The sequence below is a fragment of the Lissotriton helveticus genome, chromosome 10 (assembly GCF_964261635.1).
Source record: "Lissotriton helveticus chromosome 10, aLisHel1.1, whole genome shotgun sequence".
Taxonomy (NCBI): Eukaryota; Metazoa; Chordata; class Amphibia; order Caudata; family Salamandridae; genus Lissotriton; species Lissotriton helveticus.
This window is the reverse complement of record NC_136071.1, coordinates 176,109,830-176,135,095: the sequence shown is the minus strand read 5'-3', so window position 1 is coordinate 176,135,095 and position 25,266 is coordinate 176,109,830. Positions and strand designations below refer to the sequence as shown.

The window sequence follows — 25,266 nt, the reverse complement described above, 5'->3', positions numbered from 1 at the left end:
GAGACAGTTCCTCACTGCCTCTGACTCTCAACCTGTCACTCTCTTACTGAGCACCAGGCACCATACTCTGGGAACTGGGAATGGGAATTCACGCACTGGACACATTTAAGCTGCCACCACTGGATCCTACCATACTGGGGAATCCAGACACACACACTACACTCAGGGAATAACCACCCTCCTGAGCAAGCAATTTCTCCTCCACCCTCCCTTCCATCTACCCACACAGGGACAGGAACGGGAATTGGACACTGGACCCAGCAAGGGATTCCTAATCTATGGGAACCTCCCCTCTCTACTGGCGTCCCGCCCTGTCATTTTCTCTCATCTGCCACTAAACATAAAGCGCAGGAACACCATCTGAAAATGACACTTTTGAGGAAAAACAAAATCAAAAACAATAATCCCAAATATGTGACTATCTGAAAAACGCAGAGTTTTTGTAATGTAGCCAGTTGTCGCTATGGCACTGGGCAAACACAAGTCCAAATCCGCACCGCTGACCCACCAATGTTGGAAACCGGCTATTTCGGGTAGGCTAAGGCTGACGCCAAAGCCAGACCGAAACCACCATTCCAGTCAGGGCAAGGAAGTCACACGCCAAGATAACCCCTGCTCACCCTCTAGGTAGCATGGCGCAAGCAGTCTAGGCTAAACTCGGAGGCGATGTGTAAAGCATTTGCGTCAGCGCACGACAGCAACATACTAGGCACACCACAAAAGAGACTCCACACAAGGTTATATTAAAATAACTTTTGTATTGTCAAAACATATCAGATAGAAATCACACATGTACATTGTGCCAACTGGCACGGCAATATTCACAAGGGATTATTTACAAGACCGGGCCACATGGGCCACTGTCTGAATCAACACTTTGCAGATATAGAAATACTTGTCAGAAATTAGAATAAAAGTATATAAACTTCACTGTAACACAAAGTAACAGTTATAGATCACATCCAGTAACTACTGGGAACAGGTAAGTACCACCTACGCAACCCTAAACCCCTTAGGAGACTGTCGCGCAGGGGACCAGGACCTCACTAGGACCACCTGTACTAAAAGAACAACCACCTAAGTATCACACAGCATTTAGGGGTCTAAGAAAGAACACATTACCCATGATGTATGAAACGCATTCAGAGGAGTAGTAAAGGAAAACCACCGAAGTATCACACAGCATTTAGGGGTCTAAGAAAGAACACATTACCCATGATGTATGAAACGCATTCAGAGGAGTAGTAAAGGAAAACCACCGAAGTATCACACAGCATTTAGGGGTCTAAGAAAGAACACATTACCCATGATGTATGAAACACATTCAGAGGAGTAGTAAAGAGAAACACATAATGCATAACCTACACATTCAGCGGTGTTCAGAATAAAGCACATGATGCAATAAAATTACATTCAGAGGTACCAGAATAATACTGTAGCGCAATAGTCACATGATGTCTGAAAACATTCAGAGGTGCAGGAATAAGACATGATGCAAGAAATCACATTCAGAGGTGCAAGAACCATACAATTGCGCCAAACCTACATAAGCCACCACCCGTGGCAGTCCCTAGGCCAACTGGCCTTGTTGGGGCTAGAACGCCCTGAGTCTCAATGTCAGGGCCTAAACGATGCAGGGGCCCACTACTTGCTGGGCCCCTGGAAACTCTCACAAGGGCCTAAACGCTGCAGCTGGCACTAAGTGCTGCGCAGCTGTGAAGGCCGGGCACCGCTGTGCCCTCGCTGTCTCACGCAGGGACTCTCTCCTGAAATTGCGCCTAAACGGTGCAGCTGCCCACTAATTGCTGGGCAGATGGAAATTCAAAACTGCGCCGGGGCCCTCACTGGCCCTAGAACGGACTGCGCAAAAGGTTGGAGCCACACAGGCTCTGACAATAAACTTCGCAACTCCGTTGGAGCCACACAGGCTCTGTCCACAGAAATGCCCCCTGAGCCTAGCAGGCTCTTAAAACAACTGTGGGGGTCGTTGGAGCCCTCCTCTGGGCTCGATCTCTAAAAAAATGGCCCAGAGCCTCTCGGGGCTCTAAACAAACAAATGCGGCCATCGTGGGAGTCCCTCTGGGGGCTCAAACTCTCTGCAATGCCCCCGGAGCCTAACCGGCTCTAAAAGCAACTTGGCCCCGTCATTGGAGCCCCTCGGAGGACTCGGCCTCCAGAGAAAATGTCCCCAGAGCCTCTTGGGCTCTATTCAATGTTGGGGCGGCCCACTGCACCACCGGGGCCGCCCTGACTCAGTCTTATGCCCGGCGCTGCCTTACATAGGCACCACCACTCGCCAGTAACCCCCCCCCCCCCCCGCCCCCTTCCAGCCTCGGGACACTCACCGGCTGCTGGGGAAGGCTCTTCCTCCTTGGGCGGTGGCGCGGGACTTCTCGGCTGGGGCTCCCTCCACGCCACGGGAGCCCCGCAGTCACTCTGCTCCTCTCTGGGCCCTGCTAAGGACTTGCGGTGGCGGTCTCCTGGATGCAGCAGGGCTCCCTCGCATCACGGGAGCCCTGCAAGCCGGCCGCCATGCTTCCTCTGCTTCTCCGGGGCTCCCTCCGCACACAGGAGCCCCGCACCGACCCACGCAGCACCTTCCTTCTCTGCAGGGCTCCCTCGGCACACGGGAGCCCTGCCAACCGGCTGCGCCGTCTCCCTGGGGCTCCCTCAGCCGAGAGGAGCCCCGTCCACCGCCGCCATCTCCAGCGCCTTCCTTCTTCTTTCCCCGCCGACCGCGGGGGCGGGACTTCCGGCCGGCCGCGACAGGATTGGCCGGCCGGTCAATCACTTCCGGGTCGCTGCAGGCAGCGCGGCGGCCCGATTCAGGCAGGCGGGCAGCTATCCAAGGGAATGATAAAGCGAGGTGGGCTCTCGTGCATTAAATAAATACGGGCGTCACCTCAGCGCGTCCAGCGCTATCGCCGAGCCTGAAGCGCTCCTAAGCGCTAGAGAGTCCAGAAAAAGCGCTCTCAAGCGCTTGGGTGAAGTTAAGCGCTAGAACACCGGCAGAGCGCTCCCAGGCGCTCAGGGGGAAGCGCAGCGCCTCCAGGCGCTAGAAATCCAGCTCCAGCGCTCTCCCCAGGAAAATGCAGCTCCTCCATGCTGCCACGGTCCCAGAGCCTCCCAGGGGTAAAGCCAAGTCCCCCCCTCAGCCCAGGCAGGGCAGAGGGGTCCCCCAGGCATCAAGGAGCTGGGCAGCACCCACCCCTGGTCGATTCAAGTCCAGAAAACAAGAACAAGACAAGAACATTTTGGAAGGGGCAGAGCCCCTTCTTATACACAGAAAAGGCTTTGAAGTCTTTTGAAGTCTTTGTGTAAGCGAGCCCTAAGCTCTGGGTGTATCTGGTTTCCCTCTCCTGTCAGCCTCCGGTCAGAGGTGACAGGGGGCCATCAGGAGGGAGAGCCATCAAGGGTGGGCCCACAGGCACAGCCTGGCTCCACCAGACGCTCTTTCCACTCCTCCCTAACAGCAGATGGGGGCCTTTCATCAACGGCTGACTCAGACCCCCTCCAGGGCCTGGCATACCCCATCCTACTTAAACAGACAGTCCATTCACCAGCAGGCCCAGGCTCATCAGCCAATCACGTGCCAGCAGACTCACTACACAATTATGCCAACTTCTAAAAGTGGCGCTTCTAGACTAGACACAGCCATGCCGCATACACCATTCTGCAGCATTCATTCTCACGAGTTCATACATATCAAACTCGCCCCTGCACTCCCCACGCATCAGGAATCGACCATGGGCACACATATTCCCCATTCATTCCTATGGGAGGGCAGGTCGCTCACCATCCATACACAGAGCACACGCACTTTACACTGTACCACAGTGAAAAAGTGCGCAGAGGCCTACAATCACCAATCCAGGTTCCAAAAACAGGCTAGGAAAAAGCAAAAAGTCACGGGGTAAACCTGCCCAAAGGACCGGGTCCAACAACCTGTAAATATGAAGCCACAATGTCCCCCCCAACCCCTCCTTCCCCCTTTCTGTCTTCAATTGGTACTTCTCACTGCGGATTCCTCAACTTAAAATACCCCAAAGTGCCAAACTGGATCCTGAAACTTATCTTCCGCAATGCTCCCTCATGCTGCTTGGTGGTGCTGTGTGCCTCAGCACTGGCTTTGTAATGCCCCAAGAGTGATAGTCAAGCCGCATATAAGTGCTACCCATTGCTTGATTAAATCTGTTTTCTTCCTGCACTTTCCAAAGTGGATCCAGAGCTCTGCTCCTCATTTTATTGGCTTTCAGATGACTTCTAAACAAAATCCAGTGTGCAAGGGAATGATGTTTCCCTTATAAAATGACAGGCTTTAAACCCTGCAGTGAAAGTAAAAAACAGATGTCGGTCACAGACCTGCAAAGTGTCTGAGGCTTGGGCCACGACTCAGCTGTGCGACAAATTTGCCCTCTTGCACCTGAAATGGATCTGGGACCAAAAATTAAATCTGTTAACCACCAAACATCAAGAGAAGTCCTGGTCCTCATGCAAGTCCTGCTCCAAGTCCCAGACACACTGTCTTGTGCTTGAGGCCATTGCTGCGAGTGGTCAACTTTGCAACAAATTCCTCTGGTAAGTCCAAATGAAAGTCCAAACTCCCATGTCTATTTAAAAGCAGAGTTAAGCAGTACTCCGCCCAATCACCTCACTCTGTATCTATAGTGAATATGCTAGGCGTATCTGTCTGTCTCCCTCAAGGGCCCTGGTTGTGAAGCATATTCACCCACGGACCTGCCCTCTGGAGCTTTGGGTCATTTCCTCCATCCTAGGTTACTTATCAGGGGGTGGGGTGATCCATGAATGAGGGAGAGGACAAACTAAGTAGCTGGTGTTTTAGAGATCACTATAGGGGTCTACATCCTACGGTAGAGTAATGAATCTTCCAACAGTGGAGGGAACCCTGGATAGATCTATTTGCCACTGCTTAACATCGTGTTGAGTCTTGTGGGATTAAGTTTGTGAGAACTCACTAGAAGATCCATTCCATCTGGAATGCAACACTGGACTTCTCTGTGCCTTCCTGTCCCTGCCTCGAGTTCTGAAGATCAGAGGGACCATCCCGGTGATATTAGATTGGCTCTGGTTTGTGCCCAGAAAAAGCGATACCAGGCACCTATTAGCATTCATCTCACCCTCATGCTACCACTTCAGGAGGATCTTCATTTGCAACTGCTGGGAAAGCACTGCCACCTGAATCTGCACGATCTCAATGTATTAGGATGTAATGTAATGTAAGCACACATTTGTATAGCGCTACTATCGCTCCAGGGAGCATCTTGGCGCTTCACACCCAACCCTGCTGAAATAAGTTGGTGGACAGAAGGCAGTGTCACACAGTGCAAGCTCTACACCAATGCTCTGCAAGCTACATCAGAGAGCAAGAAGATCCATGTCTTCAGAGATTTCCTAAAATCACTCTCCTTGACTATACGGCGGAGCTGAGCTGGCAGTTTGTTCCAAGCTCTTGATCCAAACACAAAGATTTCCCTCCTTTGGTGGCTAGTCTGAATCTGGGTACAACTAGAAGATTTTGATTGGCAGACCTCAAACAGCGTGTTGGCATATAGCGTTGAAAGCCCCATAGAAGATATCTGGGGCCTTGAGACTGAGAGGCTCTAAAGGCAATAACCAGAATCTTAAATAATACACGCTTGTGAATGGGCAGCCAATGTAAGGCCTTAAGCGCCGCCGAAGCAGATGATCTTCTTGGCCAGCGAAGTACCAGGCGAGCTGCAGCGTGCTGGACCATCTTCAGCCTATGCAGCACCACTTTATTGGTGCCTGCATAAAGACTGTTGCAGTAGTCCAATCTAGATGTTCGAGCAGCAGCAGTTGACTGTTTGATCTGCTGCCTGAAGTGGCGGATGTCTTTCTTGCTTTCTGGTGCCTTTCCATGCCATTTATATTTGCTGGGCAGTAGGAAACATTTGTGGTCTGGTGTGATATCTGCAAGACTGACCATTTACAAAAGAGGTTTTACCTTTGTCCCACCAAGGACTTGCAGTGGGCACTACTAAAGGTTACTTTTTGGACCTTACAGCTTTTTTGACTGCTGAACAAACCTATCTTCTATAAATCACCTTTTGTGGTGAGATTCCTAAAAGGTTTGGCAGTCCTGTTTCCTTGCCAATAATTTGTGATGTTAGAGTTGGTCTTGGTGTTTATCATGTGTATGCCATTCGAAGCAATGTTTAGCTGCCCGGTGCATCTCTTGACTTTGAAGACAGTCTTCCTCATTTTGATTACATAAGCTTGTCGCATAAGTGAGCTTTAGGCACTTTCGATGCAACTGCCTGGCACCACCTTTTTACCCAAACAAATTGTTGCTGAGGACTCGAGCGCCCTTCTTGTCTAAAGTTGTAACAACCTTTCACTTTGGGCAATCCAGCGCCCTACCAGCATTATTTGCCCCTCCACTTCCTGAAAGAGAAGCTCCATCAGCTGGACCCGTAAAGGGCTTTAAGCTTTTACCTTGCTCGACCAAGGAGCACAGTGTGGACACTCCTGTAGGTTGCATTCACCTGTCCAGGTTATTAGTCCCCTGCATTATGATTTGATACGCACTGACCAAAAAGCAGTCACAGAAGTCTGAGCTCATTCCACCAGAACCACAACATCCAGCTGCATGGACTTTGTAGCCTTTTTTTTTTTTGCTGTTTCGCATGATCAGGAAAGATTTGAAAGTATATTTCATTTAGAGAACTGGCTATTTCCACCTCCAAAAAGATCATTCGTGGAACATGGGTATGAACGACTACCCACTTCTACTATCACCAGTTAAAGAAATATCCCGCCCTGCCCTCTGCATGGACTCCACCTTGCAAATTTTCTCCCCAAACCGATTTGTTTAAAGGATTTTCATCTTGGAGCTCGTTTACTTGATTATTTCAAACCATTCCTACAGTTGGAGCATACCTCGTAGGAGCAGCAACCAGAATGCAGAATGTGGAGGCACGGGACAGAACATGTAATTGAGAACCGTACTCTCGTATTTTTTTTTTTTTTTTGCTGTGCATATTACATTAAGTAAACTTACACAAACCTAGAGAACCATGTACTTTCAGTACACACACCGACTCGCCCCCTCTACCCAGCTCTACCTCCTCGACTGCCTCCCAAAGGAACAAATAGTTTCTTACCTGTTGGTGTAGTTTTGCAGCTTGAAGATCTTTCTGGATTCACTATGCTGTGCATTATTCCGCGGTCTAGTGGTTGAGTCCGGAATCGTGGTCTTTCTTTTTCGTCGCCCAGTTGGATGTCGACGTCCCACCTTTTGGTGTACTTCCTGTGAGGTCGGCACACTTCCTGCAGAAGCTCCCACCTTTGAGCGCCATCTTCGGATTCTTTTTTCTTGTTTTGTGTTCTTGTTTGCGAATCCTTTGGCAATGTTCAGTATTTCTTTTCAAGTAAGATTTATCCGCTTTGTCCTTCAAGGTGTCTGTTTCTGTATTATCCTTGTATTACTACCTGCTTCTCCAGCCTAATCTTTCTGGCGGAGGTGGGTGGGTTTGCTAGTGAATCCAGAAAGATCTTCAAGCTGCAAAACTACACCGACAGGTAAACTCTTTGTTTTGCAGCGTTAATCTTTCTGGATTCACGATGCTGTGCATAGACTTTGTAGCAGTTTGTTATGTTTGTGGCAGCTGGGTGGAAGATGAGCATTGGTTGTTGAATATATGTTGAAGCACTTTCTGTCCTACTTGTGCTTCCTTGTTCATTTGTATATCCACACAGTAGTGCTTAGTGAACGTGGGCACTGAAGCCCATGTTGCCGCCAGGCATATGTCTTGAATGGGTGTGCTAGCCAGGAAGGCTGTTGTTGCCCCTTTTTTCCTGGTAGAGTGGGCCCGTGGCCCCTCTGCTAGTTCTTGGTCTGCCTGTCTGTGGCAGAATTGTATAGTTTGTGCGATTCATCGTGCGATGGTTCCTTTTGTTACTGGTCTTCCCATGAAACTGCTTGCGAAGGACACAAATAACTGTTTTGTCTTCCTTGGTTCTGTCTATGTAGTGCATTACTGCCCTTCTAGCGTCCAGAGTGTGCAGTGCCCTCATCGCTTGTGGTCGGTTTCTGAAAGAAGCTTGGTATTTGTACTGTCTGGTTGATGTGGAACCTTTACACCACCTTTGGCATAAAGTGTGGGTCAGTTCTCATTACCACCCTATCACTGTGTATTTGGATGTAGGGTTCTTGTAGCGTTCGCGCCTGTAGTTGGCTCACCCTGCGCAGCGAGGTGATTGCCACCAAGAAGGCTGTTTTCATTGTTGGCATTTGTAGGGTGGCCTTATGAATGAGTTGAAAGGGCGCTTTCATGAACTCTGTTAGGACTAAATTGAGGTCCCATGCCGGTGGTGGCATCCTCTTTGGTGGCGCGATCCTCTTTGCCCCTTCCAGGAATCTTTTTACTATCTGTGAAGTAAAGAAGCTCTTCCCGGTTTCTCCTCTTGTGTAGGCTACTATCGCAGCTAGGTGTAATCTTAGCGAGGATGAACTAAGTTTTGCCTTCAGTAGGTGCGTGAGATATCTTAGCATCGTTGATTCCCTTGTCTTGTGTAGCTTTTTCTTGCTGCACCATTGTGTAAACCTCTTCCATTTTGCCACATAGCACCTTCGTGTGCTAGGTCTCCTTGCCTCTCGTAGTACCCGCAGGGTGCTTTCAGGTAGCTTCAGGTGTGCAAACTGTCTTAAGGAGCCATGCTGCTAGGCTGAGGCGCTCTGGGTGTAGTACTTCTCCGTTTTGCATGGAGAGTATGTCTTTCTCTTTCCCGAACTTGTGGGGCGCACAGTGTCCTTTCCATTATTTGTGAGTGCCAGGTCTGCCTGGCCCACTGGGGTGCCACCAGGATCAGTCATGTTGCTGGTTCTGCACTTGTTGAGTACTCTGTATCGGAGGTATATAGTGGAAAAGCGTAAGCAAATGTTTTCGACCAGCCTATCTATAGGGCATTCCCCAGGGACCCTTCCCCTGGTTGCCTGTATGCGAAGTTTCAGCATTTTGCATTCTGGCGTGTTGCAAATAGGTCTATTGTCGGTGTTCTCCACCTTTTGAATAGCCTTTGCGTTTCCTGTGTATTGAGCTCCCACTCGTGGGAGGCCTATGTCTGTCTGCTGAGCCAGTCTGCTTCCACATTGTACTTCCCTGGTAGGTGTATGGCTAGCAGGTCTATTTTTAGTGGGATGGCCCACCTCCATATCTCCTGTGCTAGGTTCGATAGCTGGGCTGATTGTGTTCCTCCCTACTTGTCGATGTAGAACATCGTTGTCGTGTTGTCTGTCTGGATCAACACTCTCTGGTTGTACAGTTTTGTCTGGAAGGCCTTCAGGGCGAGGAACACTGTCTTTAGTTCCAGGTAGTTGATGTGTTTGACCGCATCCACTGGAGTCCACAGACCCCTCACCCTAAGCTTGCTCATGTGAGCTCCCCATCCCTTCTGGGATGAGTCTGTGGTGATGGTCACAGTTCGATGGTGGTGAAGGCTTCCCTTCTGTTATGTTCTCCTTGTTCCACCACGACATCTCCTCCTGCACTGCGTGCGTTACAACCACTAGATCGTCCCAACTTCCTGTAGCTTGTGACCATTTTTCTTGCAGCCATTCCTGGCATGGTCTCATGTGGAGCCGTACATTTGGGACCAGATGTATGCAGGAGGCCATCATGCCCATGATTTTGCTCGCTGTCCTCCCTGTCTGCTCGCCCCTTCTGTTAGAGGCGCGTCTCCTTCAGCAGGGCCATTGTTCTCTTGTTGCTGGGGAACATCCTGCTCTGGATTTTTACTTGCTCTGGTTCCATTGAGGATTTCCCCCAGTGAATGGAGAATCCCAGGTCCACCAGTGTTCTTGTCACACGCTGTGCGTGTTCTTTGCATGTCCTGTGAACTTGCCTTTATTAGCCAGTTGTCCAGGAAAGGGTATACATGTATCCCTTCCCTCCGTAGGTGCGCTGACACTGCTGTGAGGCATTTTGTGAGACCCTTGGTGCGGATTTTAGTCCGATAGTGATCTTTGTTGATGGTAACTCTTAATAGATGCTTGTGCTGCCTGTTCATTGGGATGTGCAGGTAGGCATCTTTGAGGTCTATGGTGGCCATGAAGTCTCCGTCTCCTATCTGAGGAATAACCTCTTGTAGGGACGTCATCTTGAACGTTTGTGTCTTTATGTACTTGTTTAGGAACTTTAGGTCCAGGATGGGTCTCAGTGTTTCGTCCATCTTTGGTACCAGGAAGTAGGTTGAGTAGGTTGAGTACACTCCCTTGTTCCTTTCTCTGTATGTACTGGTTCTATGGCCTCCTTTTAGAGGAGTTCCTTCGCTTCCTTTTGAAGTAGCTCTAGCTCTTTTCCTGACCGTGCCCTTCTTTTTGGTTTTCTGTTTGTCGGTGTCTTTGCCAGTTCTATGCAGTATCGAACTGTATGAGGAGTATCCATTTGTCTGGGGTTATCTTCTTTCACTCCTGGAAGAAATGACTTGGCCTGCCTCCTACTGGTGTTACATGTTCATTGATGTTCCGGCTTTGTAACCCTGTGTTGGTCTTGTTGTGCTCCACCTTGGGAGGAGTTTTTTGGGTGGGCACGTATTGTGACTGAGTCAGTAAGAGGTGGGTTGTTGGCACCCTCTTTTATTTTGTCCACGTCCGTTCGCCCTCCCGCGAAAGGACTGGCCCCTTTGCTGGTAGTGCCAGGTTTGTTTTTGATGTCCTTGTTGTGTTTGGCTGTCTCCCTGGTGGGACTGTTGGAAAGTCTGGTGTGACTTTCCTGGCTGGTTTCCCCCTCTTCCGTTTGGTCTCCGTGACTGAGTACCCCTTTTCGTCCCCCTGAATTGTAAGGCCACCTTGGACCTTGCAGTTTTGTTTTCTTTTTTGAGCTGGGTGAGTTTTTCATTCACCGGAGCCCCAAACAGTGTCTCCCCATTGAACGGGGTGTTTAGAATGTTGTGCTGCACCTCTGGTTTGAAGCCTGAGATCCTGAGCCAGGCCTGCCTTCTCTCCATGATTCCCAACATCAGCCTGCTGGACATGTCTGCTCCGCCCAGGGCTGTTTTGAGGCAAGAAATTGCCACATTTTTCCCTTCTTCAAAAGGTGTGAAGCTCTTTGTTGGTACTCGTCCGGGAGGTGCTTGAGCAGCTGTCCGATCTTGTCCAGAATTTGGTACTGGTGCCTGTTCAGCAGGGTGTTCGTTTGCCATGCGCCAGTGCATGGCTGCATTTCTTTCTATCTTCCTCCCCGTTGGGTCCATCCTCCTGCTTTCCTTGTCTGGTGGTGGCCCTGATGTTTGCACATTTGCCCTTTTCCTGGCGGTTGCCGCAATAATTGAGTCCGCCGTAACTGATCCTCGGCTGTAGGGAGGATCCTTAGAGGAGAGTTTATACTTCTTCTCTGTCCTCGGCGTCACTGACCTGCATGTTGCAGGTTCCTTGAACGACTCTTTCCCCTGGGCCATGACACAAGCATGGGGAGGTACGGGCTCCTAGTTTGTGTGGGGAGCAGGGTCTCCAAGAGGAAGTCTGCTTTCGGTTTTTCCGCATTTAGCGTGACTCCAAAAGCTGTTGCTGCGTTCTTGATGACCATATGGTAGGCCCCAATGTCATTTGGCGGCGAAGGCCTCGAAGGGTACATGTCCACGGCCTCTTCAGAGCTTTCGGTGTCGAGGTCCTGCCACTCAGGTCCTGTGTCCCCCGAGGATGTTGAGCAGAGGATCGTCCGCTGATCGTCGCCCTCCTCCTCCTCCTCGTAGAAGGCTTCTTCCTCTGCATGGTCCTGGGCCTCGGACTTTTCAGTGGCTCTTCGACCTCGAAGTCCTCCTCCTCTTCTACTTCAACGATCACCGGCTTTGACGGAATTGCGAACCTCTTGAACTTTTCGTTGAACTCCTTCTTTCTTTGTAGGATGTTAAACATTTTGGCCTCGAGCTGTCTTTTCTTTCGCTCCATTTTGGCGGCCTGTTCGGCGTCAAATGGTTCGGCTGATCTCTTCTATGTATACGTCGACGCCTAAGCGACCTTCGGGTCCTTGTCTTTCGAAGTCTAATGTTCCTTTTCAGGGACGTGCTTCGACGACCTTGGCTTTTCGCCGGTCTTTGCAACCTGGGAGTCCTTTTTGAAGGATCTCCTGGGCTGTTTGTCCCTGGATGCAGCTGCGGCCGTCTATTTTCGGCACCAGTGCCCCTTCGAGGACTTTGACTCGGTTTTTTAGGTTTTGCCTGCAAGTGCGCACATAGTGCGCATGCGCTAAAAAACCTTTTGAGTTGTATGTGGGATCGATGACCCGCCTCTGTCTCATTGGCTAGCTCCATAAATGGAGGCTAGCCATTGGGAGACAGAGGCTGTCAATCACGCTTTCTCGGGAAAACACGATTCGGGGGTGTTTCTCGGGCTTTTTTTAAGTCCCGCCCCCGAATCGCGAAACAACCTGTTGCTCTATTCCAGTCCCGCTCCCGCCCTCCCTCCGCCCGCAGCTCTCCTTAGTCCCGCCCCCCCCCCCCCCCGCCCGCAGCTCTCCTTAGTCCCGCTCCCCCTCTCCCTGCAGCTCTCCGGTAGTCTGCTCTTGCTTTCCTAGTTTGGATATGACACCCGTATCATGGTGTCAAGGATCGGGCAGTTCCGCACTTGCCTCGGTACACCCTATGAGACGTTGCCCCTTGCAATCACCTGCCCAGTACACCTCGCACTCCGGGTCTCCTGCCTCGAGTACGCTGGAGGCGTACTGAGAGGCTGCATCGCCTCCGTGATCCCGTGAACTCCGCATCCAGAGAGGAGTCCGGCCACAAGAACCACGAGGTCCCACAGCCAGTGAAGGGAGCCGCCGCAGAGGAGCCCCCGCTACAGTTTGCATTTATCCTTATTTTTAAATAAATAAAGGCAGCACTGTCCCCGAATCGCTAATCTTGCATATAGGCCGCAGGCTTGATAGCTTTCTATTTTATTTTGTGGTAGTAAGTCATGATCCTTATATTGTATATGTTCTGAGATTCCACGTTAACTTGGATTACCCATACGCTGTATGGTATGTGCAAGTAATTTACTTCCGAATAGCCATTCTACATGCTTGAATCCCAAATTCTACCGATCAATGTGATCGAAATTAAGTATTTAGACAGACTGGTGTGTGTAATATATATACAAACTGATCAGAGCTGCGAGTTTTACACACACCAGCGGAAATTAGGATGAGGATGGGTGTGCGTGCGTCCTTTTACTCCCGAAGGAGGGTAATAGATTCTGTAACAGGAGTTTCTACTCGCTCTCTTCCATAGTAACGCAACTTGAAGGGACGCGGCGTCCATGGTACCCTCTGCACACCAGAAAACCTCATTGAATTCTCCCCCCCCCCCACCCCAGCACACAGCAGGAGGCCAAGTGATTGCCAGTACGAACAATGCATATTGTCAGTTCTGCTAACGGCTTGAAGGGTAGCCTTTTCCATCTTGACAGCGAGAACGCATGATTAGTGATGAAACCACATTTCTAAACTGTGGTTAGTAACCTGTGAAAACACTCCTGAAATTCAATGTCGAATAGCACTAGTGCCTTGATGTAAAACTCCTAAATGTTACCCAGCTGTTCCAGCAAGCAGATGTTTCGCCGGTTAAAATAAACTGCATCCGAAGCAAGTGACCGCAGCCCTGAAAGCCGGAAGCCCTGCCTGGGCCGGCTAACCCCCTCCCCCCCCCCCCTGTTAGCATGGTCCATGTTTGTGGAGGGCAGCGGAGCACGCATTCCCTATCGTGGCAGGTGTATTGGTTCAAACCATTTTCACACACCTCCCCCTCAGCGCCCAGCCCCGTGACGCAGGTGCTCTGTTTATTAATTTGAATTATTTATGTCCTGGACGTGCATCGGTACAAATTAAAGTCAAACTCGCATGTCAGAACAGGTTATGTGCCCGCATTACTTTGGTTCCAACTTGTAAATTGTGTGCAGTAAGCACTGTTAATTTCGTTCGAGCCGTGCCGTCTGCGGCCAGTCCTAAATATTGAAAGTCCCATCACTGGTGGTAAAGCCATAATTTTTAAAGTAGCGGCGTCGCTGTAATGCAGTATATAACCTCTGCTAATCTGTAAAATAACGTCATAACATTTTATTTGAAAGTATTCCTCTAGCAGATTATTTTGTTTGGTGTGGTTTGAAGATGCAGTTCAACAAAGAGAGGTAGGGAGAACGTAACAATACACTCTTAGTCCCCAAATATATCGTTCAAACAGCAAGAAGTGAGATGTGGGCTGCCCTGCCTCTGGGTGGGTGTGTGTGTGGCTCTGGGTATGTGTGTGTGGGGGGCTCTGGGTGGGTGTGTGGGGGGCTCTGGGTGGGTGTGTGGGGGGCTCTGGGTGGGTGTGTGGGGGGCTCTGGGTGGGTGTGTGGGGGGCTCTGGGTGGGTGTGTGGGGGGCTCTGGGTGGGTGTGTGGGGGGCTCTGGGTGGGTGTGTGGGGGGCTCTGGGTGGGTGTGTGGGGGGCTCTGGGTGGGTGTGTGGGGGGCTCTGGGTGTGTGTGTGTGGGGCTCTGGGTGTGTGTGTGTGGGGCTCTGGGTGTGTGTGTGTGGGGCTCTGGGTGTGTGTGTGTGGGGCTCTGGGTGTGTGTGTGTGGGGCTCTGGGTGTGTGTGTGTGGGGCTCTGGGTGGGTGTGTGGGGCTCTGGGTGGGTGTGTGGGGGGCTCTGGGTGGGTGTGTGGGGGGCTCTGGGTGGGTGTGTGGGGGGCTCTGGGTGGGTGTGTGGGGGGCTCTGGGTGGGTGTGTGGGGGGCTCTGGGTGGGTGTGTGGGGGGCTCTGGGTGGGTGTGTGTGGGGCTCTGGGTGGGTGTGTGTGGGGCTCTGGGTGTGTGTGTGTGGGGCTCTGGGTGTGTGTGTGTGGGGCTCTGGGTGGGTGTGTGGGGCTCTGGGTGGGTGTGTGGGGCTCTGGGTGGGTGTGTGTGGGGCTCTGGGTGGGTGTGTGGGGCTCTGGGTGTGTGTGTGGCTCTGGGTGGGTGTGTGGCTCTGGGTGGGTGTGTGGCTCTGGGTGGGTGTGTGTGGCTCTGGGTGGGTGTGTGGCGGTGGGTGTGGGTGTGTGGGACTCTGGGTGGGTGTGTGGGACTCTGGGTGTGTGTGGGGCTCTGTGTGTGTGTGGGGCGGTGGGTGTGTGGGGGGCTCTGGGTGTGTGTGTGTGGGGGGGGCTCTGGGTGGGTGTGGGGCGGTGGGGGTGGGTGTGGGGCTCTGGGTGGGTGTGGGGCGGTGGGGGTGGGTGTGGGGCGGTGTGTGTGGGGCTCGGTGTGTGTGGGGCGGTGGGTGTGGGGGGCTGTGGGTGGGTGTGGGGCTCTGGGTGGGGGTGGGGCTCTGGGTGGGGGTGTGTGGGGGGCTGTGGGTGGGTATGTGTGGCTCTGGGTGGGTATGTGTGGCTCGGTGGGTGTGGGTGGGGCTCTGGGTGTGTGGGGCTCTGGGTGTGGGGCTCGGTGTGTGTGTGGGGCTCTGGGTGTGTGGGTGTGTGTGGGGCTCTGGGTGTGTGGGTGTGTGTGGGGCTCTGGGTGTGTGGGTGTGTGTGGGGCTCTGGGTGGGTGTGTGTGGGGCTCTGGGTGGGTGTGTGTGGGGCTCTGGGTGGGTGTGTGTGGGGCTCTGGGTGGGTGTGTGTGGGGCTCTGGGTGGGTGTGTGTGGGGCTCTGGGTGGGTGTGTGTGGGGCTCTGGGTGGGTGTGTGTGGGGCTCTGGGTGGGTGTGTGTGGGGCTCTGGGTGGGTGTGGGGGGCTCTGGGTGTGTGTGTGGGGCGGTGTGTGGGGCGGTGTGTGTGGGGCTCTGGGTGGGTGTGGGGCGGTGGGTGGGTGTGGGGCTCTGGGGCGGTGGGTGGGTGTGGGGCTCTGGGTGGGTGGGTGTGGGGCTCTGGGTGGGTGGGTGTGGGGCTCTGGGTGGGTGGGTGTGGGGCTCTGGGTGGGTGGGTGTGGGGCTCTGGGTGGGTGTGTGTGGGGCTCTGGGTGGGTGTGTGTGGGGCTCTGGGTGGGTGTGTGTGGGGCTCTGGGTGGGTGTGTGTGGGGCTCTGGGTGGGTGTGTGTGGGGCTCTGGGTGGGTGTGTGTGGGGCTCTGGGTGGGTGTGTGTGGGGCGGTGGGTGTGTGGGGCGGTGGGTGTGTGGGGCGGTGGGTGTGTGTGGGGCTCTGGGTGGGTGTGTGGGGGGCTCTGGGTGGGTGTGTGGGGGGCTCTGGGTGGGTGTGTGGGGGGGGCTCTGGGTGGGTGTGTGGGGGGGGCTCTGGGTGGGTGTGTGGGGGGGGCTCTGGGTGGGTGTGTGTGGGGCTCTGGGTGGGTGTGTGTGGGGCTCTGGGTGGGTGTGTGTGGGGCTCTGGGTGGGTGTGTGGGGGGCTCTGGGTGGGTGTGTGGGGGGCTCTGTGTGGGGGGCTCGGTGTGTGGGTGTGGGGGGCTCTGGGTGGGTGTGTGGGGGGGGGCTCTGGGTGGGTGTGTGGGGGGGGCTCTGGGTGGGTGTGTGGGGGGGGCTCTGGGTGGGTGTGTGTGGGGCTCTGGGTGGGTGTGTGTGTGGGGCTCTGGGTGGGTGGGTGTGTGTGGGGCTCTGGGTGGGTGGGTGTGTGTGGGGCTCTGGGTGGGTGTGTGTGGGGCTCTGGGTGGGTGTGTGTGGCTCTGGGTGTGTGTGTGGTAGTAATTGCTGTCTGCTGAGCTCGTCCGTAGAGTACAAATAGGTCTCACATTGCGAGAGATTAAGCTAATGGCAATGTAAATGACAAAACAACACATAAATACAAATTTTGTCATTTACAATGCCAATAGCTCTAACTTTTCCAAAGGCGAAACCATTGCATTGTAAATGCTTGTTTGAGAGTCTGACTCAGACTTTCGAGGGTCTGTCGGAGGCTTAGGGGTCGTCTATTCTCCTACCTCTTTAGAAGTCTCATCGGTCTCTACGACTGTGTAGTCTTCGGCGATTGTTGTCTTCCTCGTCGGTCGAGAGCCCTAGGTCTCGAAGAGACGGCAGTTGGCCCTTGCCATGCATGTTGTAGTTTGCCCTTCTCTGTTGCTCTCTAACCCAGAGAGTCATCAGTGTGAAGGCGGAGCAGGCGTTGCAATCCTTGCTCTTGTGGTTGACCGGTAGGCAGAGGTTACAAACCGGGTGCTGGTCCTTCTGCGCGTATTTGTGCTGGCAGATACAGCAGAATTTAAAAGGTGTCTTGTCCATTTCTTGCGCTCAGGGGGCCCCTGTGTGTGCATTCTCCGTGTGTCAAAGTTCTCTGTCGTCCCGGCTCGAAGGTGTTGTTCCTTGCCGTCCTCAGTCTTATCCGTGCAAAAATTGACTTTTCTGCATCTTTCCTCACACTGGAGCCCCTCTGGAACGATCCAGACCCAACGGTGGAAAAAAGAATCTGAAGATGGCGCCCAAAGGAGGGAGCTTCCGCAGGAAGCGTGCCGACGTCACAGGAAGTACACCAAAAGGTGAGACGTTGACGTCCACCTGGGCGACGAAAAGACTAAGATTCCGGACCCAACCACTAGACCGCGGAATAATGCACAGCATAGTGAATCCAGAAAGATTCATGCTGCAAAACTTGAGCCATTTCTTCCTGTGAGAGAGGAAAACAAGATGGCTAGCATCTGCGACTTCCATGTGCTTTGTGCATGGGGCCAGATGGTCGGTTACGATTTTATACCTAAAATATATTTTTGGGGGGTCCGGACTATGGTTGCTACCTGGCAAGTTTTATACCAGCATTACAATTCTTTTAATCTACATGCCAGTTCAAAAATTAATAAAGTTTCCTAAACATGTTTTTTTTTCCCCTTTATTAGTGCATACTTACACAGTAAACATAAGACAAACACTTGATGTGTTATACAGCTGCCTTAATGACTCCTGCCTGATTAAAAGTTAGGCTATTTTAAAAATGATTGCAGACTACATCATATAAATGTCTACTTAAGAATCCTGTACGGGCCTTTGCAGAATCTTAAAACATTAACAGATGGCTGGAATTCTTATTTGGGAAAGATGACCACCTTAGTCATGACCTTTCCTGATATGGAAAACAAATGCTAGATTTAGTAAATATTTCTTTGCTGGTAGCATTCACCTGCAACCCATTAACTTTAGATTGACTTGGGATTAAATTGTAGAATGATTTAATGGCCAATAAGCCAGCTGGTAAATAAAATGTATTTATTACCCATATTGGAAGTTTTAATAATCTAAAATAAGACTTATCATTTTAGCAACTTGAATGTTTGCCACAGGTACCTGACTCCAGTTCACCTTCCAGGTGTGAACTGAAAGGGTGAATTGTTGTAAATGAATCTCTTATGGCTAGGATAACTCTGGTATGTGTTTGTCACCACCCATTGCATGTTGTGCTGTTAGTGAAGAGTGTCTGGCAGAACAGTGCTAGTCAAGTTAGTAAGTCAACCCACAGGGAAGATGAACAATTTTCCCTTTGTCCGTCCAGATCTTGATGCCCCATGAGAAGGCACTCCAGATCACTTGTTGAACATTGATACTGGTTCATAATGTAAGAATAACCTTTCACGAGATGTCAATGCAAAGCAGCTTCAATTTGCAAATCCCCTCCCTTCTGAGCATCCATATTGATGTGTCAAAGCTGTTTTTGAGCCTAGTTCACTTGTCTTACCATAGATGCCCCCCCCCCTGCAGAATGTGGATCATGCAGCTATTGGAAGGAATCTGTGTTTATATATCTATTCCTCCCCACACGCTCACAACCAGACTTCGGTTAAAAAATGACGAGGAGCAAAAACATGTATGGGTTTATGTACCTTGCTGTGTAAGCAAATAAAAACTGTGAATCCAAGTCCTGCTCGTCAGTCATATGTATTTTGATAGTTCTTTCTTCTCTCTGCAGATTATTGCACCACCTGAGCGCAAGTACTCTGTCTGGATCGGCGGCTCCATTCTGGCTTCCCTGTCTACCTTCCAGCAAATGTGGATCAGCAAGCAGGAGTACGATGAATCTGGGCCTTCCATCGTCCACCGCAAATGCTTCTAAACCAATTCTGCTGCATTGCAGAAGAGATCTGATTCCTATAGTGACTGGTGATCTCCTAGAGCTGAAATGTTATGAATGCACCAGCAGTGGGTCCCCACTGCCCCATCGTTCCAACTGGAAAGCTTCACAATTAATCAAATTAGCCATTCCATAGCGCATCATCCCACATACTTTGCTGTGAAGGTTCTTGAGCTCAAGGCAATTAGTTTGCTTAACCATGAATTAAAAATGCCAGCATCTCTCCTTTTAATGTCTCATGTTTTAAAACACTTTGAATATTGAGTGATTGTAAAATATCACCTACAATTGCTCCTATGAAAATAAGATTTTCTTAGAAGTGCTGTGTCAGTTGTGCAGATGGTGTGGGAGACGAACTGGTACTTCTCTTCGTCCACCTTAAATAAAGTACACCCAAAATGAAATGTAATAGCTGCCTTGATTTCTTCTTGTGTGTGGGCCATCTTTGTTACTTTTCTGGTAATTTGTCAGTAGCTAAGATTTTCTTGTTGGGTGGGTTGAGGGAGGGAGGGTTTTCAGAGTTGGCAGAAGCTGCATTACAAATCTTTAGATCCTACAGCTTGGTGACATCTTTGCTCTGGAATATTGAATGAGTGTTGGGTAATGGGTTAATGTTTCAAGTTGGTAGTATCAGGTAAGCTGGTTTGTCCTTGTAAGTCTTTCACACCCCTCTTACTATTTTCCATTTGTATGTATTGGTATTTTTCTAGTGTGCACATGACTGCGAAGTAACACTGAAGAAATTGGTCAGAGCCCCTGGTATTGGTCATGGTCCGCAAATGCTACTATTAGGCAGCTGACAGCTGGGTTCTTAATGTGTAGGGAATAATGTTCCTTGAATATGGACATCTTCTGCTACTTTGATTGTCTTGAAGGTTGTACTAGTGACGGTATGGTCTTGTGAGACTGATGTATACAGAATGCTTGTGCTAGGAATTCCAGACCTCCGATGAGGATGGGTTGAGTGAGTGTCTACTTGCAGTTAATTGGCTGTCACTCTTATTTGCTGCCTCCTAAATGGCCAGAACGTACTGGCATCTGAGACTTCCAGCCGCAGATTCCTTACCGTAGGGTATTCCCCAGGTGTCCGGCTGGATATGGCAAGTCTTAACCAGTATCCCTGCATGCTGGTAGGTGGCGTTGATAGTGTCTCTCCTACATTGGCGCCACCCAAGCTCGCTGACCTCTGTTTCTTTCTGTGCCATCGGTGCAGATTCGGAGTGAGCTACCGCAGTCCATTTATTATTTTTCTGGTGGGGGTTTCCTGCCCCCCTCTACCTTTTGTCAATTATTTTGACCTTAAGCTCCCTGTGTGCTAAAGGTATGTCCCCAAAACCTGTGGAGTTTAAACCATGTGGCTCCTGTCACAGGCAGATGTCTGTAACAAACCCCCAACTGGTTTGCCCCTGGTGCCAAGCCACGAATCTAAGGCCTGCTCGACTGTGCGATGAACCCCAAAGTTGTATGGTATCCCTCTCTGAGGCTCTTGGTCATCTGGCACCAGTCAACTCCGTGACCCTCCAGGTAATGTTCATGATTAAGGTCCTGGCCGCCTCCTGGAGCTGTTCATAATGGTTGTCCTGCTGGAAGTCGCCGGTTAAGTCACACAAAGGCCAAGAGGTCGAAGCGCTCTTCGACTTTGGTGTGCCAAGCGTTCTGATGAGGGTCGGGAACAATACTACATCTAAGCTGTGCCCTCATGTCTGCTGTGGAGCAGAATCTGAGTTTACTCTGATTCCAGAATTTCCCAGAGCCAGATTGAACCCACCTAGCCGAAGGTGTTTTATGGGGTCATGCACCTCATATGTGGGTGGACCAACCTGTCTGGAGTGTCTTCGGGTCCCATGTGTTTGGCAGGGGCCTCCACTGGATTCTCACCAGCAGGTTCGCCCTCTGCAGTGGGGCCCGTTGGATCCATTCCTAGTTCTAGATCACCTCCATTTGCGAGACTGTCCTTCCCTGGGGTCTGTTTCTGGCCCCATCATTGTCCCAATATGTAGCTGGATCGGTGTTGCACAAGGTAGAATCTGGCTGGAATTTGACCTTCTAAATCAGACAGTAACTCGCTTTACTGATCGGTCCCATGAGGCATATGAATGGGTGGAAATTAGAATCCTTTACAGCTATCCTGACCATGGAAGAACCTGAAGATAACTGGTATGATTAACTCATGGATACCTGTAGTCTTGACACTGGCTTGGTCTCTCCGAGTGGCTGCCTAGGAGAGTGTTCATTCGTCCGGGAGTTGCAGCCTCAGACACCTTTTTTCCCTTCAATGAAGCCCTCACTGATGTCCTTCTCAGGGCATGGGCCAAGCCCTGTACAGGGGCTTCTGTGCAAAGGATTATTGCCTTATGCCATTGCCTTGGTCCTGGGGAACCAGCAATCCTCACCCAGCACCCCTCTGGACGTGAAGTCTTGGACAACCAGACTCTTTGAACTCAACCCTGGTGCATTCCCTACTACACCACTGGATAGGGAATCCTAGAGGCTGGACACCTTTGGCAATATTTTCTCGTCCACTAGCCTTGCACTGCGATCTGGGAACACTATGCCACTTGGGCTGATATTCACATAGTTTGGGATTCACTTGTGCAAGTGCTTCCCTTGGTCTTGGAGGAGGCCCGAGCCCTCCTGTCCCATGCTATTGATGATGGCAGGGAGACTGCAAACACTGCAGACTGAATACAACTGACTCCCTAGCCAGAGTGATTGCTTTGTCAGTGGCACTTGGTCGTCATGCCTGGTTGAGGACTAATGGTTGTTCGGGGGAGGACCAAAAATCCCTTATGGACATGCTCTTTGATGGCACTTGCCTGTTAGACAATAAGGCAGATGCAGTGCTTGCAAGCTTTAAGGACCACAGGGACACTGCCTGATTGCAGCTCCTCTTTGGTCTAACCAGTGCCCCTTGGTGTTTATAAAAGTGGTAGTGACTGGAGCCCATCTGCAGAGGTCTTGGCTTCTGCTTTTCCCCTACATTGGCGACTGCTCAAGGCAGGCATCCCAGAGGCGGTCATCAACCACCTCCATACTGTGGCAGACCTCCTTGATTTGTGTGCCGAAGACACACCGACTCCCTCTCAGCTACCCCCTTTTATCAGAGCCATTCCCTTTTATCAGAGCCATTCCCTTTTATCAGAGCCATTCCCTTTTATCAGAGCCATTCCCAACAGTGCAGTTTCAGGCCTATCCTCCAGAATGGCAAGTCTTGGATAGTGATCATTCCATCAAGGGAAGGCTAGTTCAGGGGTTCATGAACGTTACTGCCAAGTGGTACCGCAACAAACGCAGCAAAGTGGGATTGTTTGTGAACCCTGTGCCCTCCTGGTCCTCCTGACATTCCTTTGAACGTCAGGACATTTTCCTGGTCGATGCCCTGAACACCAGGGTGGATGAACTCTGCTATCCGTGCCTTCTAAAGAGGAGGAAAAACTCCAACTGAACCCAAAAATAGTGTAATTCCACATTGATTTCACAAAGGAACAGTGGGTGAATTGTGCTCTGCATTAATTTCTGCTACACATTCGCTAATCAGCAACCCCCTAAAGGTTTAAATATACTTTTTTATTTGTGCTCATTCACTTACCCCCTATCCCCGGTCTGACGGGGCTGAGTGCCGATTGTTCGGAGGGCTTCTGGGGTGTTCACCCTAACTTCCTGTTGGGTCGGCACTCTAGTCTATGCGTATTCTTACCTACTTAATCTCCTGCTCATGGGCGTGCCAAAGGCAAGCCAGTCTGCGCCTGTCCGCGGCTGGCTGTGGCTAGGGGCCAGGCACTATGCTGGTTTTTCTAGTATACTCCCCAAGAGCTAGTCTCACTTCATGGCAACTGGACTCTTTCTGGCCACGTTCTTTCATGCATTAAAAGGAACTGGTATTTTAAAATCCAGCCCCATTGCATCCCTTCCACCTCACATGGGCCAGTCTGCTCACTTCTCGCCCCATGTCACGGCCTCTGTGCCTTCTCAGCCCTCCTTGACCCAGCCTCCCCAGGACAGCGTCGGGCAGTCAACTTGCACATTGCTACCCCTACCATTAGCCCATGCCCTTGGTCCGATCATTTTTTAATTTAATTTTCCTTTGATCTTGCGGAGGCTAGTAAACTCTCGCTTCCCTCTAACACCTGGTCCCGAAATTGGGGACGAGTGGACATACCCCTTCTCTGCTTCTTCCTTTCATCTTCACGTCCTAACCTACTTGATCTCTCCCCCCACTCTCAGGCTACCGCAATCAATAACTGGCTTTCTTCAGCCTGCGATCAGTTAGCCCCTTAAACGCCTTTAGACCCACCGCCTTCATGATGCCAACAGATGGTTTACCCCCGAGTTAACATCTAAAAAGTTGGCTCTTAGGCAGGCTGAACGTCATTGGGGGCTCAGGTACTGCCTAGTCTTAAAATCACTGTACCTCACGCTGCTACAAGATTACAAGAAATCCATTCTCCAGGCCAAATCGGATTATTTTACTTCAAAAATTCTTCTCTCAGCTAATAAGCCTAAAGACATTTTTTTCTCGATTGTTCATGATTTGTCCACTTCTGCAAGAGCCACTCATGCCTTCCCCCTCACTAGCCCTCTGTAATTCTCTCAACCAGTATATTATTGACAAAATCGGCACAATCAAAGCTAATCCCCCTTCCCTCTCCCAACTTCCGCTGTCGGATCCTCCCGTTAATTCTTGTTGTCTGGAAAAGTTCCCCACATATCTAGGGAAATTTTTCTTTCTTTACTCAACAAGGTCAAATCTGGCTCCCCCTCCGACAGCTGTCCTGTTCATATACTAAAAGAGGTTTTCTCTGTTTGTCCGGTCCCCCCCTCTTTCACTTCTTAACTCCCTTTCACTGGGGACGGTTCCAGACTTATTCAAATCGGCCAAAATCATTCCCATCTTGAAGAAGGCAGGAGCCGATCCATCCTCTCCTTGCATTTTTTGCCCCATCTCTTTGCTTCCTTTCTTGGGAAAACTCCTGGAGAGTCATGTGACAGCTTGCGTTAGCTCCTTCATCGAGAATACGCATTTTCTAGACCCCCATCAGGCAGGCTTTCGCCCTGCGCATTCCACAGTCTGTCATCCTCTCTGTTGGATGAACTCAGATGCGGAGCTGATGCAAACTCTTTCCAGGCCTTGGTCCTTCTGGACTGGTCAGCTGCCTTTGACACGGTCGATCATACCATCCAACCATGTCAAGGGCGCTGGCCTTCGGGGTTCTTCCCTGGCCTGGATCTCCTCGCTTTTTGGAGAATCACCAGCAGGCCGTCCAGTTGGCTGGCTTCTCTGCTGCTGCCTGTCCTATCACCTGTGGTGTTCCCCCAAGAGTCTTCTCTCTCCTTTTTAATCTGTACATTCTTCCTCATCTCCGCTCTTCAAAAATTGGACGTCACGGTGTTTAATTACGCCGATGACCTCCAACTTATTTTCGACTCCTTCTGTTCTCAACTTTCAATCAGTTATGACTCATCAGTGACTGGATGAGTGCTAACCACCTTAATCTCAACCCTGATAAGACCGAGCTAGGGCTTACTGGGGGTGTCTCCAGTCCCTGGTCCTCCTCTTTCTGGCCTTCCTACCTTGGTCCTCCACCTTCTCCCTCAGTTTCTGTCAAGTCTTGGCATCAGAGTTAGCAGTGATCTCTCCATGCACTCAAGTTAGTGTGGTGGTTTCATCTTGCTTTCTCAATTTACGTATCATACGTAAAATTTCTCGTTTCTTTTCTAATGCGGCATTGAAACTAATCTTGTTAGCACGTCTTGACTACGGAAATGCTCTGTATGTCGGTATTCTGGCATACGAGCATCGCCGTCTCCAACTAATTCAGAACCAGGCTGCCAGGTTAGTTTACAAATTCCCCAAACACCACCATGTCACCCCACTCTTAAAAGCACTACATTGGTTACCTCTTTGAACGTTCTTTTTTTTAAAAACTCTGCTGTTTGATCTTTAAAGCCTTAGCCGGCACTGCTCCTGCCTTCACAGCCGCTAAACTCAAGGTTTACATCCCCACCCGTGACCGTCGGTTCTCTTCCAAACATCTCTTGTGCATTCCCCTCTGCAGAAGGAAGAAACCTGGCGGCATGAGTTTCTTTTCTGGCCCCTTCCTTCTGTAACTCTTTACCATTAGGATATCTGCTTCTTATATGGACTTCCGCAGGGAGTTGAAGACCTGGCTCTTCTTGCAAGCTTTTGCCGAGTAGTCTGCATCTCTGCCACCGTACATCCGTCTTTAGCGCCAAGAAACCGTTTGATCTACGAGCGCTCTACAAAACCCTTAACTTTATAAAAACGTTGTGGCCAACGCT

The 25,266-nt window shown here is 50.8% G+C and overlaps 1 protein-coding gene and 1 long non-coding RNA gene across 3 annotated transcripts in view; one reads left to right on the top strand and one right to left on the bottom strand.

The window, feature by feature from the left end:
• Positions 1 to 19,370, top strand: part of LOC144786077 (actin, cytoplasmic 3) — an 81,264-nt gene extending 61,894 nt beyond the window's left edge. For both annotated transcript variants that reach the window (XM_078665026.1, XM_078665027.1), the window contains exon 6: positions 18,805 to 19,370. In XM_078665026.1, the coding sequence (XP_078521152.1) occupies positions 18,805 to 18,948 (144 nt within the window). In that variant the 3' untranslated portion in view covers positions 18,949 to 19,370. The remainder of the gene's footprint in view (positions 1 to 18,804) is intronic.
• The window catches only part of LOC144786080 (uncharacterized), a 367,986-nt gene that overhangs the window by 252,922 nt on the left and 89,798 nt on the right, over positions 1 to 25,266 (bottom strand). The window lies entirely within an intron of this gene.